General features: G+C 48.1%; 2 protein-coding genes across 2 annotated transcripts; one reads left to right on the top strand and one right to left on the bottom strand.

Annotated features, from left to right (window-relative positions):
* The first annotated feature begins 725 nt into the window (after positions 1 to 725).
* SPATA31G1 (SPATA31 subfamily G member 1) lies at positions 726 to 4,459 on the top strand. The gene is made up of 2 exons (XM_073806937.1): positions 726 to 769; positions 1,153 to 4,459. Exons 1-2 carry the CDS (start codon positions 726 to 728, stop codon positions 4,457 to 4,459), a joined length of 3,351 nt encoding a protein of 1,116 aa, XP_073663038.1.
* A 4,971-nt stretch (positions 4,460 to 9,430) lies between these two features.
* VCP (valosin containing protein) lies at positions 9,431 to 23,369 on the bottom strand. Its single transcript, XM_019948939.3, has 17 exons — positions 23,131 to 23,369; positions 19,795 to 19,906; positions 19,437 to 19,609; positions 18,196 to 18,338; positions 17,496 to 17,626; positions 16,651 to 16,782; positions 15,600 to 15,702; positions 14,814 to 14,947; positions 14,600 to 14,735; positions 14,129 to 14,241; positions 13,556 to 13,720; positions 13,344 to 13,466; positions 12,871 to 13,083; positions 12,364 to 12,672; positions 11,928 to 12,083; positions 10,244 to 10,398; positions 9,431 to 10,093 (listed from the first exon to the last, which is right to left on the bottom strand). The coding sequence occupies exons 1-17, from the start codon at positions 23,145 to 23,147 to the stop codon at positions 9,988 to 9,990; spliced, it is 2,421 nt and encodes an 806-aa protein (XP_019804498.1). The 5' UTR covers positions 23,148 to 23,369; the 3' UTR covers positions 9,431 to 9,987.
* Positions 23,370 to 24,258: the final 889 nt, after the last annotated feature.

Here is a 24,258-nt window from a genome sequence, read left to right on the forward strand (position 1 = left end):
GCTGGAAAACAAGCTTCTTGGGAGCAGTTCCTCAGAGCTGAGAGGCTGTCTCCTGGGCTACAGTCTTCAGCTTGGCTCAAATAAAACTCTCCTCTATTCTATTCTTGTTATAGATTGGTTATTGATCATTTATGGCAAAAAAAGAAATAATGTTTTAACATAGCATATACTATGTACTACTCTAAGCATATAAATGTTTTCATTTAACCCTCAAAACAACCCTATGTGTATAACTGAGGCACTGAAAGATAAAGTAGTTTGAGATTTCACAGGTAGGAAGTGGCAGAGCTAGGATTTGAATAAGGTAGTTTGATGCTAGAATCCATGTCCTCAACCACAATGCCTGAAGATAATTCTGACCTTGTTAATCAAGACAAAAGGGGATCACTAAGCTTTCACTGAATAAAGTATGAGTTGTCTGGTGGGCGCAATTTTGGGGCTCTAAATTCACAGAGACTGCTGTTAGGTATGTGGGGGATGGGAGTTCTTTGTTCTGTGATGCAGTGATGACCTCAGGGTAAACTGCCACTAGGCTGAGGAAAAATGGAATGGCTGCCAGAGGGCCTGCTTGGGGCTGAGGGGGACATGGGGCTTCTCTGGGGCCAGTTGACCCATGCCCTGGCCTGCAGACACTGTGGCAGCAGCTGCCTTCTGAGTCCAGGGAACCTGGTAACACTATTCTTGTTTGTGGTTTGGCAGATCCAGAGGTGGTGGCAGCTTGGGAGATGGCGACAGCTTCAGCCCTGGTACTCTGGGGACAAGATGCAAGGCAAGGTGGGTGACATAGGTGTGCAGCTGGGTAAATGACTCACCACATGAGTTCAGGTAAGGAATCATTGACATCAATGTGGGCTCAAAAGAGTGACTATAAGCCTTAAATGTGAGGCTGGGTGAGTGACCATTAACACTAGATTTCAAGCCAGCTGAATGATCATTGACCCTAGATGTGGGGTTATGTAAGGGAATGCCGATCTCCAAATGTAGTTGGGTAATGGCCATTAACACCAGATGGGTAAGTGACTATTGTCCACAGATGTGGGCCCCAGTGAGTAACTGTTCACTCACTGTAGAACAAAGACTGAGGGCTTAACGGTACATCTTGTGTCTCTGAAAAAGGCTTCATGCCTGATTGTATCTTTCTCCACTCCCCAGAAAGATTGTATCTTTCTCCACTCCCCAGGGCCTACCACTTCTGTACCGCGTGGCTTTCCTTGATCGCCTGTGGAAGCAGAAGTCAGGGGAGGAAGAAGAAGAGGAGGTATCTCTGGATCCACTGAAGCCATGTTCTCTTCCCAAAGAAGCTCCTATTGGAGAACAGGCCACCACAGCCCCATCCCAGCCATCCTGTGATTCTGAGGGCCTCCACAAGTCCATAGGGACACTAGAGCAAGTACTCACACAGACCCCAAACCCTTCCAGATCCTTCCCCACCTTTCAGATCTTGACCAACCTGCCTGTGAGGCACAAGACAGCATCAGGGAGCCACCTACAGCAGAGAGAAAGCCAGCTCTTCTGGGGTCTCCCCTCTCTGCACAGTGAGTCCTTGGAGGCCATCTTCCTGAGCTCAGGTGGCCTCTCTCCCCTGAAGTTGTCTGTCAGTCCTTCTGTCTCCTTTAACAAGTTTGCCTTCCTGCCTAGAACCCCAGTATTGCTGCTTCCCCAGTATTGCTCCCCAACCCCACTTCCTACACACGAAGTCCATACTACAGAAGATCTGGAAGGAACGGCCTCTGACTCTCAGCAACTTCCCTCCCCATCTTCCCCTCCTGTCCCATCACTTCCCCTCCAACTTAAATTCTTTCCCATGGACCATAAGAGAGTCCTATCTGGCACTGAGGCAAACACACAGTGGCTTACACAGAGGAGAGAGGTCCCTTGGGTCTCTGAGGATCAAGCCCTGCACCCACAGCCTAACCTCCAAAGAACCAGGCCCTCCAAACTCTTCCATTCATCTGAGGTCTGGTGGAAGGTGCCATGGGATCCTGGCCTCCAACAACACATTCCAGACTCACTCTGTGCCTCCCTAGCAGAAAATCCTGCTAGCCTTCTGGGAGCCCTAACTAGGTCTGAGGCCCCATGGAGGACCACGGGGCAAAATGAGGACCCCAAAACCCCTGAGCCAGCAGTGCCAACTCCCAGCCTAACCCCAACTTCTCTGCCAGAATGCCAAGGAGCCAGCCCTATAGGAGGCCTCTCTGGACCTGAAGCCCTCTGGGAAACCACAAGGCGAAGAGAGAATCCTCAGATCTCTAAGCCTCCGACCTCAGTCCCTTGCCAATCTGTAGCCCCCATGACAGAGCCCCAAGGAACCAGCACCCTGGAAGTTCCACCTGTATATGAGACTCAGTGGGGAACCACAGGACATAAAGAGAGTACTCAAGCCTTTCAGCCCCCAACGCCAGCCCCCTGCCCTCCCCCACATCCCCTGCCAGAACTCCAGGGAGGCAGTCCCCTGGGAGATCCATCTGGATATGAGCCCCAGTGGAGATGCAGAGAAAATTCAACAAACCTTTGGGCCTTTGAGCCCTCAGCCTTGGACGTCGACCCAGGACTCCATGGAACCATGCCTGCATGTGTCCCATCAGGATCTGAGACTCCGTGGAAGGGCACGCAGAGTAGAGAAAATCTTTGGGTCTCTGCAGACCCAGTTTCATCTCCCAGCCTTCCCTCAGCCTCTCTGCTGGAGTCCCTAGGAACGGGTGCCCAGGCAGTCTTGTCTGAGTCCAAAGCTTTGTGGGAGGCCATGAGGCAGACAGACAACCTCTGGACCTCAGAATCTCCAGGCCCTGGCCACAGCCCATCTCTAGCTCATATTCTAGAACCCCACAGAATCAATCCTGTGGGAGGGCTTACTGGGTCAGAAACTGCATGGAAGGACACTGATCATTCCCGGAATTCCTGGGCTTTTGAATCGCTATCTCTGGCCTTCAGCCCACCCGCAGTTCTTGTACTGGATTCCCTCAGAGTTAGCCCTACGGGGGTCCTGTTTGATTCTGAAGCTACATGTGGGGACATAGAAAGGAGAAAGAACTCCTGGGCCTCTGAGCTCCTAGCTTGCAGCTTACCCCAAGTCCCACGTGGAGCCAACCCCTTGGGAGTCCAATCTGACTCTGAGCCTACTGCGGGGGACATGGAGCAGAAAGAAACCTGTTGTGTTCCTGTGTCCCCATTGTGGGGTCCCAGCCCATGCCCAAACTCTATGTCAAAGTCTCACACAAGTGAGCCTATTGGAGACCAATGCAACTGTAAACCTGAGGGGGAAACAGTAGAGCAGAGAGGGAACTGCTGCACCACTGAACTCCCAGCCCCAACCCCCAGGTCACTCTCTGCTCCTCTACCAGATCCACACATTGACCTTGAGTTTGTGTGGAGGAATGTGCAACAAAGAGGGATCCCCCAGGATCCCAGCCTTCCAGCAGTGGATCCCCTACAGCCAATACCCTGGCCTCCCACCCAAGCTGAAGCTCTGAAGATTGAGTCCAACCAGCCTGGCCTACCCAAGGGAGAGTTGTTCCCAGGGGCTAAGGCAGAGACTCCATCCTCCCAGGGTGAGGCTGTCCCAAAGATGCCCACCCACTCTGGGGTCCAGGCCTGGCACTGGAGTAAAGAGTTGGAACTCAGGCTGAAGAAACTAGAGCAGAGCCCTGCTTCCAGATCTCTTGGCCCAAGTCAATCATTTGGCAGCTCCCCTGCCCTGAGCTCCACAACTCAAGCCACCCGGAGACTCTCTTCTTGCCCACCACAGCAGATTCATCCCCTCAGTCTGTGCCCCAACTCTTCAAGCTGTCATCCCCCTAAACCTCAGAGCACAGTAACTCAGCCTATCCAGGTCCCCCACTGTTATCACTCCCACTCCTCTATCCAACCTCAGCTATGGAAGTCTGGCAGGGCAGAACAAGAGCCTCAGAAAGAGCAAAGAATGAATGTGAAGATGTCATCCCAGGGGTCATGTGTTCACTGCCCAGGCCTGGAAGAGCCCTCATACCCTGAGGTTCCAGCCTCAGGCAAGAGACAGGACAAGGCTTCAGCCCTATCTTCAGCCAAAAAGAGAGAGCGCCCCAGGAAACCCAAAGGAGACCACAGAGAAGGGGATGCAAAATTGGGCTCAACCACAGTTACAGGGAAAAGCCACCTAGCCCAGGCCAGACTAGCAGAGGTCCCTGTAAGCAGACTTTTGCAAAGATCTCAGCACAGGGACCAGAGCTCTCGACACACTGCTCCCTCCCTGCAGCCTCACTCCAAGGCTTCAGGTTCCCAAGGTCAGAGAGGGGCAAGGCTGGGAGCTGGTGACATCCTAGCCCCTCGGCACTGTAAGCACTGCCCTTGGGCCCAGAAGCATCTTTCCTCCCCCACACCTCAGGCTCCCCTTACCAGGGGTCTCCAAAGGATGTTAGCCAAATTTCTGGGTACCCATGGACCCCTGCCCACCAAATCCAGTCAGCAGAGAAAAGGCTGGTAGTACTGGCACCCAATATAAGTACCCCAAGACCTGAAGCCAAACCAGTTGGGGGGTGGAGACACAAAGGAAATCCTAATAAACTAGCTGAACTAGACAAACCCCACTCATGTCTTTTTTGGAGTCTGGGGTACTGGAAATGACGGTTCCCTATTCTGCTGCAGCTGTATCTCCTCAGGATCAGGTCCCAGAAGTAGAGAGCTCAGGATTCTATAGGCTTAACTTTCTTTTCAAGCTGTTCACAGATGATCAACCTGGAGTCTACAACCTGGAGTCCTCACTCTACAGGGTGAAGCTGTTAAGGCCAGGGGAGCACAGACCAATGCTGCCCTTGAGAAAAACTTCACAGCAAGTCAACAGAAGAAAAATATATCCATTCACACGAGCACAATTGGTCTGGGTCTAGGCAGCTGCTCTTGGTCCTGGGTATGGTCCCCTTCTTCACATACTTGATACACAAGTTCCCCACATATATTTCTAGCCAATTCTTGTCAGCCCTCTGCTCTTTTCTCTCTCTAGTTTAGCTCATGCACCTCCAAGGCCACAAAAACAAGTCCCTTTTCATATGTTTAGCGATCGCTGAATTTCTTCTATAATTGCCTGTTCATATCGTATACCCATTTTTCTACTGCATTGTCTGCTGGGTATTTTATTACTTTTCTACTGCTGCCATAACAAATTATCACAAAACAACATAAATTAATTTTATTAGAAGTCTCACAGGGCTAAAATCAAGAGGTTGGCAGGGCCGCATTCCTTTCTGTAGGCACTGGGTAGGATTCGTTCCTGGTCTTTCCCAGCTTCTAGAAGCTGCCCACATTCCTTGGCTATTGGCCCTCCTCCTCCATCTTCAAAGCTAGCAAAGGCAAGTCAAGTTCTTCTCACATCACTTTTTCCTCCCTCTCCCACTTTTCAGGACACTTTTAATTACATTGGACCCACCTCAATAATCCAAGATACTCTTCCTATCTTAAAGTAAGTTAGCTAGCAACCTTACTTCCATCTGCAACTTTAATTCCCTTTTGCCATGTAGCACAATATATTCACAGGTGCCAAGGATTAGGATGTGGGCATTGGTCAGGGGGTTTGGGAATGGCATTATCCTGTCTGTCACAGATATTAACTCAACCTGTTAATATGCTGCAAATAGTTTCTCCCAATCTGTAGCTTATTTTCTAATTTTAAAGCGATTTTACCATGCCAAAGTTTAAATCTACCAACATGTTCCCTTATGGATTCTAAGACACTTTCTTCTAGCACCCTCATGGACATTTGTTTATTTATTTTTGGCCATGCTGTGCAGCATGTGGGATTTTAGTTCCCCAACCAGGGACTGAACCCGTGTCCCCTGCAGTGGAAGGGCAGAGCACTAACCACTGGACCACCAGGGAATTCCCATAGATGTTATGTTTAGATTGTTAATCTAATTTTTGAGTACAGTATGAGGAGAGAATCTAACTCCCCCAACCCCCAAAAAAGATATCCAATTTTACCAATACCATTAAAAACATAGTGTCTTGAACCCATTCCATTAAGTGCGATATTTCAAAACATGGGTCATTTTTTAACCATCTCTAGGCTTCAGGATCCACCTATCTTACCACCTACTAGTATTGTCTCATATACAACCTGTCTAAAACTTACTCATTTTCCCTTTAACCCTGTCCTCCAATGTGCGAATTCCTATTGAAGGGGTGTACAACATCCACCCCAGTACTGAAGCCAGAAGCCTGCTCCTGACTCCTCCTTTAACCTCACGCCCCAAACTAAAAAAGAAAAAAAAAAAATGATTATCTCTGGTTATTGGGAATACTATATAATTTTTGGCTGCATTACAGATCTTAGTTCCCCAATCAGGGATTGAACCCGAGCCCATGGCAGTGAAAGCACCAAGTCCTAACCACTGGGCCACCAGGAAATTCCCAAAAATAAAAGTTTTTTAAAAAGCGAATTGTTGGGCTTCCCTGGTGGCGCAGTGGTTGAGAGTCCGCCTGCCGATGCAGGGGACACGGGTTCGTGCCCCGGTCCGGGAAGATCCCACATGCCGTGGAGCGGCTGGGCCCGTGAGCCATGGCCGCTGAGCCTGCGCGTCCGGAGCCTGTGCTCCGCAACGGGAGAGGCCACAACAGTGAGAGGCCCGTGTACTGAAGAAAAACAAAAAAAAAAAAACGTGAATTGTTGGAAACTCCCTGGCAGTCCAGCAGATAGGATTCAGTGCTTTCACTGCGGGGACCTGGGTTCAATCCCTGGTCGGAGAACTAAGATCCCACAAGCCGCACTGTGAGGCAAAAAAAAAAAAAAAAAGTGAACTGTCAATGAAAAAAAAGTGAATCGTCTATACACAACAATGCACATGTAGTTGACAATACTGTACTGTACACTTGGAAATTTTTGCATGAATTTTATGTTATTTTGCCACAACAAAAAAAGAAGAAAAAAAAAGTTCTCTAGCCCTGAAATCTGACGGTTACTTTCCTGCCTAAACCCCCAGAGGACCCACAAGATCATTAAAATAAAGTTCACACCTGGCATTTGAGGTTCTTCACAATGTGGTTTGGCCTCTCAGAATTCACTCCCTTGCTAGTCAACCTGATGCTTCTTAAGCATGCTCTGACCCCATGTCAAGCCTCCCATCTTCCTTTAACCCCCAGCTCAGACTGCCTCCACAGCCTTCTCAGATTCTCCTATCTTAGTACGGTTTCCCCTTCTTTGCAGCCCCATAACAATTTATGTCTTGTTGATAGCACTGCTTTCCTGATATTATGGCTATCAAGTCCTTCAAAGACAGTGAGGTTCTGTGAGGTCAAGTTCACACTCCCAAACCAGTGCTCTTCCCAATCATAACATTCGCTCTACTCTGTATAGTTGGTTGAGAAAAACAGTCAGAAGGTACATGCTTCCCTCTGCCTCCTCTCACTAATGTTACTATTCTGTTCCAAAGTTTTATTTAGCCCTAACTTGTCTATAGGGTCTGAGCCCAACTTACCACCTGCTGGCCAGGAGTGGAACTGAAGGTACTTTCCTTCTCCCCACCTATCCACCCCCAGAAAAATAGTCTCATAGTCTCAAAGACAATGCAATTCTGAATTTCCACTTGACATAGGGCCATTTAATGAGTCTATGCAACTCTGAATAGCTTTATGAAACATCCAAGTCCTATATTCTTAAGTCTTTTTAAGCCCTCAGTAGGTTGTAGGGCCGGGCAAGATTAACAAACCATTTAACATTTGTTCAGTTCGGTCAAACTAATGACTGGCATCCTGGGCACCATGTAACCAGTACTCTCAGGGCTACTTGCAGGATCAGTGTCTTGGACCCCAATGTATTTCAAGATTTTAGATTTATAGTTCCATCTTTGCTTTCGCCTCTGTGGTAAACTGTTGGTCTTCCATGATCTAATTTGATGCCATATTTTTGGTTAGAAACCCATCTTCTAATCACAGCACTTATCCTGTGGGAAGATGGCTATAGTAAGATCACATTCCAATTTCTTTCTGGGAACCCTGTGGGGAGAAAGATGAACTGCCTATACAATTTGCCTCTTGGTTTAAGTATGCAGGCTTCTGCAGGTGCATTTTGACAATAAACAGTCCCTCACACTGCTTTCTACAGTTTACGAAGCACTGTCAATCATTTTATCAGACTAAGAAATCTCGAGGCCCCAGAAGAGCTCCGTGCCTTGTGTGACGCTACACTGCTATATGCACAAGTGTGAGAAGCAAAACCAGGCCTCTCACAAGTCTAGTCTTATTTTTTTCCTAAAGAATCTATAAAGCTCCAACCACCTTCCCTATAGACACACTTCGTGTTATAAGTGAGTGCAAAGCAATCATTCCAACACAAATTTCTATCGCATATCAACCAGTACCTCTACCTATTTTGTGGGATCTTGCCTTCTGTTCTGTTCCCATAGCTTGATGCAGAGGTACCAAATGTCTTTACCACAAAAGACCTTGTCTTTGGTCTTACTGAGGTTAGGTTGCCACAGGGATGAGATAGAGTGACAATGTCCAGAGTAGGAAGACTGAAAGCTAAGCCGTCAGGATACCTAAAATGGTAGGAAAACCAAAGGAGGACCAAAGACAGGATCCAGTGGAGGAAGTGTCACAAGGGACAGTCAATGCAAATCACAAAAGTTCAAGAATATCTATTTCACAGCACATGAGTTCAAGATGCCCTAGTTTAATCACCCCTAGTTTAATCAGACTATCTTGAGTCCTTGTAGTTTACCTACCTATGTAGATCAAACCAGAGGCTGGTATAAGTACTAGAATGACTAATTTGACTCAGTGGATTATTTTCTCTGCACCATACTCCTTCTTCGATAAGGCATCGAGGTACTGATCCCAGAAGCACGAAGTGATTACGTTAGTACTTGCTGAACGAAGAGGATACTCTATACCTGGACAAAACTATGCAAGCAATCATCTGAAAAACGAGGAGCAGGGGAGAATGTTTCGTTTAGAAAGAAACACATCCAATACTAGAATTTTATATTAGAAAAAAAGCTATGTTTTCATAATACAAATTACATAAAGGTGGACATAACTGTAAGTGATCCTCAACCAGAACATGAATATTTGAAATTTTTAGATGCATCAAGAGAACATCCATCTCCAGACAGAAACTGTATCTTTCTACAACTTTTAGATTTTTGGAGGACACCCCAATTCAGCCTTGGTCAGGAAAAGGGGACTCTGCAGGCCTAATCTCACCATCCACATCAAATACAGGTAGAGGATCCCACATTCACCACATCTGGAGCTCCATCAGGCTGCTCTCCCTCCACTGCAGTCCTATCCAGTGATACTGCAGACACTGGGCGAGGCAGCAGTATACCAATGTTTATCAGTAGGGGAAGAGGGTGCAATCTTAATTCTAGAATTTCACATTTGGAAGAGTGCCTTGGCACTCTTGGAGTAGCCCAAGGCCCTTCCCAGGAAAAGAAGCAGGCACAGGGGTCAGGACTCAGGCTCCATTTTGACCCAATGTTTATTGTCCTTTTACAACATGTCATTTTGGTTTAGAAACTGCTTGTGATTAGTTTTCCAACATTAACTCAAAAGCATGTAAAATAAGAACCAACCTACTCTCTATATAAACACTCAGCAACTGTAGCCCTTCACCCTCCTACCCAGGTTGGGTAGGGGGAAGAAGGGAGGGCTTGGGCAGCATTGAGTGAAGTGCAGATGCTTTACCGTGGGGAATGGCGATAATGCCTTTGTTCACACCCATAGAGGTCCCCTGCACTGCCCCAAACTACAACAGAAAGAGCATGGGCCCAAGGCCCAATTTCTTGATGGTAATTCATTCTCCGCCTCCCAAATGGAAAATCACTTTTATTTTATCGCTTTTGTTTTGTATTTTTTTGCAACAGCAAGCCCCGGTCCAGAATCTGGCTGCGGCTGAACTGTTCAGACCGAGGAGCGGAGCAGGCCGTGGGCGCACCCTGGTCCCTCCTGGGCAAGCGCCCCCACCCTCAGGGAACAAGGTCCAGCCAGGCCAGCTCACTGCGCGCTGGCCACCACCACTTAGCCATACAGGTCATCGTCGTTATCTTCCGTGTACACACTGCCACCTGTGCCAGCACCACTGCCCTGACTGGGGCCAGCTCCACCTTGGTTTCCTGAAGGGAATCTGCACGAGAGCAGAGGCAAAAAAGAGGGTTAGGGCAGGGCTTGTTTAGGATTTTCACAACTACCCATTCTAGCCTCCTTAGGGCTCCAACTACCTTGGCTGTAGAGTTATCCAAGACAAATTAAGCACTGCCCACTGAAACCTAGTTACCTGAAGCTGCCAAAGCCCCGACTCTGTTGAAGGGTCTGAGCAAACATCTCATACTTCCTGATGTCATTATCACTGACAGAACGGCGGGCAAAGCGCATGGCTTCCTCAAAGTGATCTCGGCGGATCTCAGGCACTGGATCATCCTCTTCTACCTCCTGCAGGAAAGGTAAACACAGACCACCGGGGCTAGTTAAGGCTCAGCCTGCATTCCTTCCCTGGCCTTCCTGACCCCATTACTGCAGTAGCTTATGGCAGAGGCTTAGAGGATTGGGCCTCTCCAATAAGTTGGGCCTCTCCTGAACAGGTTGCCAGGCCAATCTTCCTAAAACCGAGTCACTGCCCTGCTTAAAAACCTGTCAATGCATTCTGGAAAAGGTAAAACTGTAGGGACAGAATTCTTATCAGTGGTTACCAAGGGCTTAGGGTGGGAAAAAGAAGCTGATTAAAGTGGTATGAGAGGGACTCCCCTGGCGGTCCAGTGGTTGAGACTCCGCGCTTCCACTGCAGGGGTTTGACCCCTGGTTGGAGAACTAAGACTCCGTGTGCTGCAAGGCACGGCCAAAAAATAAAAAAAATTTAAAAAGTGGCACGAGGGAACTTTTGGGGATGATGGAAATTTGTCTATCTCAACTGTAGTTATAGAACTTATATATTTTGTCAAAAAGCACAGAAATAGTACACCTAAAAAGGGCGAATTTTACAATATGTAAATTATACCTCAAAAACACAAACTTTTAAAAAGAAAATGTCAAAGTGCTTATCACATCTAGATTACACCTTACCTACTGGCCTCACTTCCAGCAACATATGTCTTCAATTCTACCCAGGTTTTCCCAGTTCCCGTAATCCTACTTATCAAGCGGGTTATTTGGGCGCCTTATTTCCTTTACCCAAATTCTCTCTCTTCACAGCCCAGGCTCACACCCTATCTCTTCTACTGAGAAGCCACTCAATTGCTATGATTTATGAGACTGCCCTCGGATCAGTGTATCAGTAGTTTATAAGCTTTTTTTTTTTTTTTTTTTTTTTTTGTGGTACGCGGGCCTCTCACTGTTGTGGCCTCTCCCGTTGCGGAATACAGGCTCCGGACGCACAGGCTCAGCGGCCATGGCTCACGGGCCTAGCCGCTCCGCGGCACGTGGGATCTTCCCGGACCGGGGCACGAACCCGTGTCCCCTGCATCGGCAGGCGGACTCTCAACCACTGCGCCATCAGGGAAGCCCTAGTTTATAAGCTTTGATGAGAGGAAGGAGAGATGTCACAGGCCCCTTCTAAAAGGTAAAGAAAGCCATTTATTTCTTTATTCGCGAAGTCAGTCTCTAACACTGTGCCATGATACAATGGGAAACAAGCAAGATGATATAGAGTCCCTATCTTTATTGAGCTTACACACACACTCCACCAAACTGTGCATTTAATTCAAGGGGTCCATGGAACACCAAGGATAGGTCCACAGACACTAGGTTCTTAGCCCTGCTCTATGTGTTTCTCTGCTGATCTCTTCTCAGCCTTTATAATTCCTGATTGAAGAGGTTATATGCTCAGCATTTTCTCTTTGATGCCCTGCTAAACATCTCAGTCAGGTGATCTTTCCAAAATCTTATACTCTTAACTCTAGGGCATTGTGGAGACTGTCCCCTGGCTTCCCACAATTGGCACATCTGGGGAAAGGATGCAGACCCACCATGGCTGATGGGTTGGTCTGCCTCTCCCGTTCTCGCCTGATCTCACTCTCGATCGATTCACGGATGGCCAGCTTGCAAGCACGTTGGCAAATCTCTGTCAAGTCAGCTCCAGAGAAGCCATTAGTCATCTTAGCCAGGAATTCCAAATCCACATCCTAAAAGAAGCAACATATCTATCTTAGCATTCAGTCTCTCCTCCCCTGTGATACATGGATCTTTGACCATCCAAACACTCCCAATTCCAGTTTGTCCCATCTTCTGCCACCCCGTTTTATTCCTTATTCTAGATTACCCTAATACCCCCAAATCTTCCATATTCCCTTTTCAACCATAACCCCAGGAATCCCCAACGGAATCCTGTCCAGGAACCAAACACCACTCCACACAGCCTGCAGATTCACAGAAGTCACCACGACCCCAAGACCTTGCACCTGCCTTGGCAACTGGGGACTTGCGCAGGTTGGCCTTGAGAATGGCAACACGGGACTTCTCATCAGGAAGTGGGATGTAGATGAGCTGATCAAGGCGGCCAGGTCGCAGAATGGCAGGATCAATGATGTCAGGCCGGTTGGTAGCGCCAATGATAAACACATTTTTTTTTGTGGACATGCCATCCATTTCTGTCAGGATCTGGTTGATGACTCGGTCAGCAGCCCCACCACCATCTCCAATGTTGCCACCACGGGCCTTGGCAATCGAATCCAGCTCATCAAAGAACAGTACACAGGGGGCAGCTTGGCGGGCCTGTGTGAGGGGACAGATGGACTCAAGCATTAGCACAATCGGATCTCTCAGATTGGAGAAGGAACGGAAGATAAAGTGACCTTCACTGCCCTAGCTGAGCTGCCAGAATGAGATGGTGTTTACTCTCCCAAAGAATAGCCTCCACCCTTAACTTGTCCCCAAGCAAGTGAATTGATAGCCCAGCCACCTATAGCTCACCTTGTCAAAGATTTCTCTGACGTTGGCCTCAGACTCCCCAAACCACATGGTGAGCAGCTCAGGACCCTTGATGGAGATGAAGTTGGCCTGGCACTCATTAGCAATGGCTTTGGCCAGCAAGGTTTTCCCACAACCAGGAGGTCCATAGAACAGTACTCCCTTGGAAGGTGTCATACCAAACTTGAGGAATTTGTCTGGGTGCTCCACAGGATACTAGGAGGAAAAGCAAAGAGGGTTCAGGGATACCTCCATAGTTTGAAAGAAACCTAACCAAACAGAAGCATCCTCCCACACCATCCCATGGTGAAGACCCAGGTTCCCTAAAAGCAGGCTCCTTAGTGCCTCCAACCAGAGAATAGCAGGTTCCCGAATTATGCTCACAATTTCTGCAATGAATGTGACAACACCCCAATATCACCCAGCTCAATTACAACGTACTGACGCAGTGACTCACCCTGGACCAAGCACCCTACCTGGACCAGCTCCTGAAGCTCACGTTTGACATCCTCCAGGCCCCCAATGTCCTCCCAGGTCACCTGTGGTACCTCTACCACAGTTTCCCGCAGTGCTGACGGGTTGCTCTGGCTCAGGGCCCACTAAAAAGGGAAGAAAAACTGGGGATGAGACTTGCCAGGGGAGATCAAAGTGCATGTGTGTGTACCTGAGATATGGGAGAGGCCCTTACTCGGAAGTCATCCATAGTAACTGCCAGGGAGTTCATGACCTCAGCATCGATGGTCTCGTCCTCTAGGTCAATGAGGTCCATCTTCTTGCGGATGGCTTGCAGAGCAGCCTCCGAGCACAGGGCTGCTAAGTCAGCGCCCACATGCCCATGAGTTTCATTGGCTACCTGCAGAGAGAAGATCTTCTTACTATGCTGTCTCTGAGACCTAGCTGCCTTAGGAAGCTCAGAGACAACAGAATCCTGGTCCCTTCCCCTGACTTCTATCTCTGGGTCCTTCCATTTCCCTGAACACATACTAGTGGCCCTTTCATCGGCTGGGTTTTAAGTATTCAAGCCTGGACTCGGGGCCTGGAAATAAAGCTGCCCCCCAAATTCTGGTTCACTCTAATTCAGTGTCAGCCGAGAAACATGCCAACCCTAGTTTCCTGGATTCAATCTGAGATCACTTCCCTTCCCCTGCACAAGAATCAAAATCAATTGCCTCACATCTGAAGCTTATGTCCCTAGTCAGTTCCCTTCAACTGCCTGGAAACAGATATCCTAACTTCTGGCCAGCCCTCATCATCACTCCACCTGCTCAAGGTCCACATCATCTGCCAGCTTCATGTTCTTGGTGTGGATCTGAAGAATTTCCAAGCGTCCTGTAGCATCAGGGATTCCAATATCCACCTCCCTGTCAAAGCGACCTGTGAGACAGTGCGTAAACATAGACAGGAATCATTTCTGGTGCAGAGGGAAGAAAGGGCAGGCCTAAGGTGACCACCCATCCCAGTTTGCCCAGGAATGTCCTGAAGTTAGCACTGAAGGCCCCATATTCTGGGAAATCCCTTGGTCTCAGGCAAACCAGGATGGGTGGTCACCCTAGACATGACATGGAAAAAGGGAAAGGAAACCTGGGCCCTAACACTGCAAAGAGCTTCAAGAAATCCTCAGGAATAGGTGACTTAGATGAAGGACAGATGTGGGATCAATGGGATTAAGGCCAGTAGAGCCACAATCTCCCCAAGAGCAAGGACAGCAAAAAAAGAAATTTGGGGTCCTTACCAAATCGTCGTAGGGCTGGGTCAATGCTGTTGGGTCTATTGGTTGCTGCCATAACAATGACATGGGCTCTCTGCTTTAGGCCATCCATGAGGGTCAACAACTGTGATACGATACGCCGCTCCACCTCCCCATGGGTCTGTCGGGACAGAATGTCTGGTCAGAAGTGAAGTCAGGACCTTTCAACACCCCACTATCCCCTCGGGTAAGTTCCTACTTTTTCTCTTTTGGGAGCAATGGCATCCAACTCATCAATGAAAATAATAGCAGGAGCATTCTTCTCAGCCTCTTCAAAGGCTTTACGAAGGTTGCTCTCAGACTCACCAGCCAACTTGCTCATGATCTCAGGACCTGAAAGCATATAGAATGGATACAATGACAAAACTATATCCTTTCTCAATCTCAAAAGAAATCAGCTATCTTGTTCGCCCAGTCCAGAGACAGGTCCTAGGTGAGAATATGATAATAACCTCTACTTACTTTCTCACAGCCCCTACCAACCATTATCCCAGGGTAGCCACCAAGCCAGGATAAAAAGTCAAGGAGCTCAATACACTTATCGAACAGTTGAGCTGGAAGTATGAAATGATCACAGCAGATGCTATGAGACCTCTGGCCAGAGCAGAAGCAGCACACCAGTTGGACCTCTACCAGCTAAATTTCATTCTCAAAGAGATAGCTGATCTCAGCCAGTCTTCCCCCAAACCCTCTCAAATAAGTAAGCATGGACATTTTGAGTTCTCATTCTAACTTACTCCTCTTAAATGTCTTCAGTCTGTCCACAATCTTTCTCAAGGTGGGGACAGATCAGGCGGCACCAGAGTAGAATACCATCCCCTTGTTGCTTATCTGTCTGCAATGTACTTTAGAATAAAGTTACTGAAGTATACACAAGCATAGGTATACAAATGAACATGTCCATGAGTTCTCCAGCTCATGAGACTGGGTCACGCTCAGCTCAGAGTTGAGTCCAGCCAAACACAAAGTGAACCAAGGCTCCTACCATTGATCAAAAAGAAGAAGGCGCCAGTCTCATTCGCCACAGCTCGAGCAATCAGGGTCTTTCCAGTCCCTGGAGGTCCATAGAGCAGGATTCCCCGAGGAGGCTGAGGACCAGTACAGAAGGTGTAATTAGGTTCAGACTCCCGCCTTCTCCCAACCCCAGCCACCCTAAAATGGCTTGACAAGGGCTCCATCTAGAGAGGGTGAGAATCAGAGCTCAACTCTGACACCAGTAAGAGTGAGCCCTCAAGCAGCAGCTGCTAGGAAGACAGTTTACTTCAGACCATACTCACTCCTCTTAGCAGCAGAGAAAATACTGCTAGAAAGCTGACAATACTTATGAATGCATAGGAGACAAAGAGCAGAGAAACCACACCAAGAGACTCTTAGTGTGACTGAGTCTGAAGTCTGAAGGGACTAGGAAAAGCAAGAGGCCATTAGGCCAAGGGCCTGAATTTAGACAGACAAGAACCAAGGACTAGCTTAGACATTTAAGAGTGTCGGCCAGAGGCTCACTCACTCCAGTTATCCCAACCCTCCAGGATTTATCATCATGTTGGAATGCCTTCCCTTACCAACTACCACAAGTATTCCTCTTTGAAGTTGTCTTTCATCTTCAGGGTGTCCCATGATATGGGAATGATTGGGATGTTACATTTCAGACCAGCAGTTCGCAAATATTTTGGACTCAGGATCCTTCACACTCTGCAAATTTCCTTAACTTCTACTTCTACTGGGCAGCACTGTTCTACACAGGTTGGCAAACTATGGTGAGATTTTATTTACAGGGTCCATTAGTTGAAAATGGTTTTTACCTCTCAAAGGGTTGTAATTAAGAAAAAAAAAAACAACAGAGAACTTAACTGGCCCACTCTGTTGTAGATCATTAGTAGCATGAATGAATTTAGAGCCCTCTATAAACTCAAATACAGTACTTCCTCTCTAATCCAAGGCAATGATGAAACACATGTATGAAGACGTCCTAGAATTAGACAGCAAGTAGCTGTTGATCACCACCCTAGACTATATCCTACAGAGCCCAGGATGCTCACCTTCACACCAATTGCCTTAAAGAGAGCAGGATGTCTCAGGGGCAGCTCCACCATCTCCTTTATCTGAGCTAGCTGCTTCCGGCAGCCACCAATATCATCATAGCCCACTTCATTCAAAGACTCTTCCTCATCCTGAATATGGAAGAGACAAAGAAAAGGAGAAGGCAGGAATACTACTATCAGCAAAAGGTGAGTTTCTCCAAATCTGATGTAGAGAAATCTGCTGTATGAGAAGATTCTCCTCTAAGGGGATCATGCCTCAAAGGAAAACTCTAAAAATCCCAAAGAAAAGATTTCTTTTGTTTTGTTTTTATTTTTATTTATTTGGCCGTGCTGTGCAGCTTGTGGGATCTTAAGTTCCCTGACCAGGGATCGAACCTGCACCCTCAGCAGTGAGAGTGCAGAGTCCTAACCACTGGACCGCCAGGGAATTCCCAATTTTTGCTTTTGTTTTATTTACTTACTTAATTATTTATTTATGCCAAGGCAAAGGTTTCTAGCATAGCCTTTCCCTATCACACTGTCCTTAGTCTTACTGGGATGGGCTTCCCTAAGACCTGAAGCTAGAAACTGTGGGAAATGCACAGGGGTCTAGATGCCAGCATCAGCACCACTTCCTCAAAAATTATTCCAACCACTTAGACCTTTTAGGTTCAATCTAGGTTTTTAAAAATTATTGGTATCAGATACTTCCAAGAAACACCTAGGCCCAGAAATGAATACCTAGGTTTTCCACCTCTGGGAAGAAGCTTAGCTATCAAGTCTGAATATTCTTTGGAACTACCACACAACTGTCCCACTAAGTAATCACGAAGTAGGGTACCGGGATCAGGGAGAGAACTCACCTCTCGTTTGATAGGCTCCCCTTCACAGTGAATCACTGTGTCTGGAGCAACAATACAGTAAGGACTGGGATCTGTCTCCACTACTTTGAACTCTACGGCACGCATTCCACCCCGGACAAGGAAAATGTCTCCTGTGAGAGCAATCAGCACAAGAGCAGTTAGAGGTATCTATTACCAGACCAAGTGAGAATTCCTCATCAAAACCTAGAATCTAGAATGCCAAGTTCACTAGATATTGCCCTTTCTCCTTCCCATCCACATCTCATTAAGCATTAGGCAAAAATAGAAAGTAAACTGTGAAGAGTCCCTCTGCCACTCAAGATAGTGAACAAAACCTGACGTGTCAGAAAGAAGCCCATAAGGTTTTTGACTTCTGGGGTATAGATAACCCAGGCTTTCACGACAACCACCAATGGTAGAACTGTGCTAAATATTAAGTACACTTTGGACAGCCAAAATGGCCCACCTCTTCCTTCAGAGATAAAAGAGAAGACAGCTTACTCTACTGGAGCAAGGAGTGGGAATGGGGAAATGGGGGAGTGGAAGGAAGTGGGGAAGGAGAGAGTACACATGAGCATATGTACAGAATGTGTGTGTATAGACACACATATGAGAATGAGACAAAGATATCCCAAGGTTTACTCTTGGGTATCCCTACAAACAATCACCCTTAAGTTCAGTCCCTAGAATTATTTCTCACCTTTCCGGATGGGTCGATAAGCTTCCAGGAAGTACGGCTTAAGGTAAACCTCAAAGAGATTGCCAGTGATGCCTTCCACCGTGTCATCGATGGGTAGTACATGGATACGTTTGCCGTACTTCACATCAGGGCATGGCTGGATGCTGAGGATGATAAGCAGACTCCACGTTACCAACCAAACTGCAGCCCCAAGCACTGGGTGTCCAAAAGGGCCTGGCATAGACAGCCGATGGCAAGCGAAAGAGAAAAGGCAGGGAATGGCTTTAGGTGAAGAGAGGCAGGAGGGTAGGGTGGGAGTGAGGGCAAAGAAACAGCCAAGCAGAACAGGTCACACGCAGGGTGGGGTAGTAGGGGGAGCCTCTAGAAGAAGATGCTGGGGTGGCCCACTCCCAATCAGTGAGCCAAAAGGAAGACCCACACATCTGGAACCCTCACAAAGACACAAGAGGGAAGGTCTTCAGTGAGAGATATCCAACGATGACCCATTCTGGTCAGTATTGGTAACCCAATGTTACAAAGGGAGACCTTAGTCTGACAAGTGTCAGGGTCAGAGAAATAGAAGTGAAAAAATAATCTCAGTCAGGTGGTCAGAGCACCTTGAGAAAGTGACTAAGCACCTCCAGGAAGAAGGCTACATGAAACCTAGAATCCATGGAAAAGAATCAGAAGTCTGAGATGCTCCTGGCCAAGTGACAGATGGTTGGGTAGCAGTGGCTAGAGATGACTCCAAGATGGGGAAGCCTCTTGCCTAAAGTTAAGTCTAAAATCACTCAGACTGGTGCTATCCTAGGTGTGGCTCAAACTATGCCTCTCTCCTAGATTAACTTGGATCTTTATACAAACCTGCTACGAGTCCACCTCGTAGCCCATACTCCCATCTCATTCCAGCCCCAACAAAAGCCATTAATGCAACCCAGCTGTAAGGTTACTTGGCAGATACAAATACTCAAATGGCATCCTAAACCAGGGTCTAAGGTGTGATAAGTTATACCTCTGGTAGAAAAATATAAAGGTACCAAGAAAGTCATAGAAATGCCAACTTGTCCCAAGGGTCATGCAAAGGCAGGCTTTGAAGTCCCAGAGGCAGAACCAAAACCTAAAGACAACCTAGAAACATAAGTCTTCCCATGGCCTGCAAGCTCCCAATATCTGCAGCTGCCAAGGCCTTGGTGGGGGTACTGCCTGTAATGCAGGCTGTCTCTGGCCTCCCATCCCTGAGGGGCCAAGAACCCCACACACACCTGATGACATCCCCCAGGTGTACGCGAAGGTTATTCCGAACAACTCTATTCATTCGAATCTTCTCATCAGAACATGTGTCATCAGAAAGCACAATGCACACAGCTTCCCGCCTCTTCTTTCCTTTCAGCAACACTGTGTCACCTCGGAACAACTGCAGCTCATCCATCTTGGGCTGAGGAAAGAAGGTTAAGGCCTTTGGGTCACTGGGCCAGGGGGTAAGCAGCAGCCCTGGAGGTTGGGATTCCCAGTAAACCCCACTCTATCTGTGGTCACTGCAAGAAAAATGAGAAAAGAAACCTGGGAAAAGCCCTCAGGTTAAGTGCAATAAGCAAAGATTGGACTGTGGACCCAACTTACCTGGGACAAGGATACCACACTGTTGTCCTCATTGATGGCTTCATCAACAATTAACCGATTGGGACGGTTCTTCTGTTTAAGGATGGCTGTTGATAAATCATCACCTTTTGAACTAGAAAGAGAAAATGAAGTCAGTTCCAAAACATATTCCAACAAGGGCCCCACCAGTCTCTACCAGCAACTCTTGGTATTCTGAGTACTGGTATCCTAGCTGTAAGGTCCCAGGTGATCTTGCCCCAGGGTCAGGAAACTAAGAAAACAAAATAAAAGTGGAGACTGAGCAGTATTTAGCAAAATGAAAATAGTCTCAGACAGTATAGAATAGCGATTAAGAGAAGGGGCTCTGTAGTCAGACCTGTTGGGTCTGAATCCCAACCCTGCCACTTAACTGTGATCTTGGCCATGTTATTTAACCTCTCTGGAGGTTGATGTCCTCTTCTGTAAAATGGGGACTATAGTAGCACCCATCTCAGAGGATTACTGTCTTAAGCAAGATAATGTATACAAGTTCAACACAACGCCTGACATATGGTATCAACGGCCAGAATGATTAGCACTGCAGAACATAGCACAAGCTCTTTCCTTGCTAACCTTCTTGCAGAAGGAAGCAAGACAGTCTCCCGTAGGGCTCAGGGAGGCCCCAAGCCCCACAGAGCAATCCTGGAACAATGAAGAATCATTAGAATTACCCTTCTTACTGGCTAAACCTGCTGAACGCCAGAGCATTCTATGTACCACAGGAATGCAAAGTATAAAGACAATCATATTTGGAAAAAAAAAAACACACACAAAACACTAACACACCTGAAACCTTCATCAGAAAGAAGCTCAAGCTCAAAAGGAATCTCAGAAACCTCTGCAAAGACACACAACTCCATGGGGTTGGTTCAAAAAGTTAAAACCGAGAAATGCCGAGACATGGGGCAAAGCCAAATCCCTCTCACCCAAATCAAGGTTGCCTGAGTCTGAACTGAGTTTAAACTATCTAAATAGTTTCTACCATTTCCTAGAAGCTAAGATCATTCATCTGACACCAATTTCTCACTTAGCTCATCTCCAGCCTTCACTAACTAGACACAGTGGGCTCTCCCTCTGAAGAGCTACCTCCTCTTAGTAAGGCTCAGGAAAACATGAGCATTAACCAAAATAAGAGGGCCAGACAATGGAAGAAGCCAAGAAATAAATAAAAAGGAGGCTTTTCCACGGGTTATTTCTTCACTCAACAAATTCACGTGTGTGTGTGTGTGTGTGTGTGTGTGTGTGTGTGTGTGTGTGTATACATATACATAAAAAATACGTCAGGCATCGTTCTAAGCATCTATCAGTCAACAAAAGAAGACAAAAAAGTATTCCTATTGGAAATACCTTCACAACTTGCAAGAAAAAAGATGCCTATGCTCTAGAATACGAGCTAGGGAGTTACGGGATTTTTTACATCTTTTGGTCCTGATACACTCAAAAGAAATACAAATCCCATTCATCTAAAAAGGTTGAAAGTTTTCTGCTGAGCCTCTCACATAGGCTTTAAACTAGTTTATTCATTCCCTTTAAACTAGTTTCCAAGAGTGGAGTTTCCTTAGGTTTAAACTTGCCTCCCCCAACCCCAAGGTGGTGATCACAATGCTGCATACTCTTCCAATGCTTATCAACACCCTAGAAAGCAAGCATGGTCAATATGAGAGTTGAGGGCAATTTAAATCCATCCATTCTCCGTCTCCCCTATGCATTAAAATACCCTTCAAGGGCTGCCCATCTTCCCGTTTGATGTATAGGACCAGGGCTAGAGAAAAACAAAATGCCAGATGCCTCTAGTCATCAGTTTGTATTTTAACCCCAAAGCTGCATCCTAGGAAAACCTCCAATCTGCCTACCATTCCTGACCCCAGCACTGGAGATGAGTGGGATGCTTTTCCCTTAAAGTAAGGACCTTTAATTCCACATCTATCTACTGAGATCAAAGGAAGTAATCTCTAAATGAGGGAATTCAGTTTGATCATGGGCCAAGAGCTGTCCCGGAGGCTCTCTGGGGACATCCCACTGGTCTTATGCATGAGTCAGGCCCTTTCCAGAACCCCAATGGGCCACAGGGGACTTGGACAGAGTTCAGGTAAGTCATCAAGATGACCTAGAGATCAGAAACTGTCTATGATGCCAGGTTCCAAGAATTTTGGACTTTTAGTCTTGGAAACTAAAGACTAAGAGACTACTTTAATTCTTTATTAAGCAGTCCTTTTAAATAGGCACCTGAGTAATACTTCACCTCAATTCAGAAACTTGAGAAAAAGGAACACATCTCAAAAAAAACTAAACTCTCAAGTCAGGAAGGTGATTTGCATAGAAGGGTTTCCATAGGATGAGGGTGTCTTCCCCCCGCCCCCCCCCCACCAGTATCTAAAGCTCTTAATTCTAAAATAGGTAGAGGTGGCCAGGTTTTATCTGATGCTTTCCTTAGTAGAGGGCCCAGGATTGCTCAAACATAACTGCTTAGGGAAAGGAACGTGTCTTTGACTAGTTAAGGCATCTCTAACTCTCACACCTCAAAGGCTGAAATCTAGAAAGCTCACAAAATACGAACTGAAGTTTGAATTTTAGCAAGAACCTACTGAACCTCATTTCACAACATCAAGGAAAACTAACTAAAGCCTTCTCGTATGAATAACAACAGGCCTAAAGTATGAAGGCGGCCAGATGCGAAAGGCTGGGCCCGCCTCTCCCCAACAGCTTCTCACCACTCAGGTCGTAGACGATGCCAACCACAAGCCAGGCCGAGCCGGCTCTAAAAGTGGCCGTCGTGAGCTTCCCTGAGCTCGCCAGGCCTTCCCCTGCTCCGGCCTCCGCCTCGGTCTCCGGGCTCCTAAGGCCTTCACGTGGCCCAAAGTCCACGCCCACCGGGCGCAGTTAGGGCGTTGGGCCCGCAGGGCCTGCACTCTCTGGGGACCAAAGGCCTAGAGCGGGTGGCAGGCCGGATCGCAGGTGGGCGCCCCCAGGTCCCGGGGCGCCGCGCCAGCAGTGTGGGCCCGCAGACCTCACTAGGCCGGGACGGCCGCCCAGAGGAGCCAGTCATGCCGGCCCGGGCCTGCATGACACAGCACGATCTGGCCCAGGCCCCGACCCAGGCCCAACGCAAGCCCCGCCTAGGGGGCGCGCGGGGGCGCAGCCGGGCCCAAATGGGTCCGCGGCTCCTCATTAGCCCCCTTCCTCTCCTCTCCTCTCCCTCCTTCCCTGTCTCCACCTCCTAGACGCGCCCACAGCCAGGCCCGGCCGGGCCTACCCAGCGAAGCGGGTCAGCCGGTGCGCGCACCCGCGGCGGGCGGACGGGCGCGCGCACACACTCACTCAGCTCCGGAGGCCATGGCGCGCGCCTCTCCCGGCCGGCGGCTGTGGCGGCCCGTGGGTAACGGCTACAAGGGGTGGCAGGCGACCGACTGTGCCGGGTCTTGGGTCTCCCGGGCTGAGGACGAGTGGAGCGACAAACCCGCAGACGGCCTCCCTCTCGCTTCCTCCCAGCGGCACCGGGGCGGTGGGCGGGCGGGCGGGAGACGCTGACGCCTGATCCGCGAGGGGGCAGCGGCAGCAACCACCCAAACGACGGCTGCAGACGCTTCGCTAAGACTGAGCCGAGAAGAGCCGAATCATCGGAAGGAGAGGTGCTCTCACCTCAGCCAATCAGCGCCTGCCCTGGGGACTCCCTCCCGCCTCTCCGCGCCTCCCCCCAGCAACCCGCGGACCGGAGCCAATCAGGAAATTCGCTTGCTGCCCGGCTCCCGCCTCAGGGATGCAACACGCCTAGTAACGCCACGGCAATTGGCCGCAACGCTACGCTTCCTCGACGGATTGGGATTCTCGACCAATCAACGAAAGGAAGAGGGCCAGATCGACTGGCGAAAGGAGAGGCTTTATCCCTGGGAGGCAGGCTCTCCCACTTGGCTCCAGTTCATTGGCTCCTGAGCTTATCCTGCTGTTAAAACCTGGCACAATGGATTGAACCCTTGTATTAGTCTAGTCCTGTTGTAGTGATAACCTACACACCCATCTTCTCCCAAAACCTGAGTCTCCACCCTAACCCCTCTCCTTGCTCCTTCAATACGCTGGCTCCAGCCATCTGTATTCTGGACTCTGACTAGCATCCCAGCTCTTAATCCACTCTACTTTATTGTCATTGCACCCTTTGGTAATCCTAATCCCATAGGCTTTATAGTTCCTCAGGGCTTAGAGATATATGCTTCCTCTTACCAACAGGTATTAATATTTATGGCTAAACGAGGGAGGACAGTCAAGTCCAGAGAGGAGTCACTAGGCAACTACAGAACACACAGCAGATTCAACAGAACCCAAAGCAGCAAGAAAATTGTAGGCTGAGACTTGAAGTCCTCGGGCCCAAAATGCCAGCTAGCCCTGACTATATTCAATAGGCAGCTTTGGGGGCCTGTTGACTGAATTCACCCTTCACCCCCTATCCACACA

This window comes from Tursiops truncatus, chromosome 6 (assembly GCF_011762595.2).
Source record: "Tursiops truncatus isolate mTurTru1 chromosome 6, mTurTru1.mat.Y, whole genome shotgun sequence".
NCBI classification, from domain to species: domain Eukaryota; kingdom Metazoa; phylum Chordata; class Mammalia; order Artiodactyla; family Delphinidae; genus Tursiops; species Tursiops truncatus.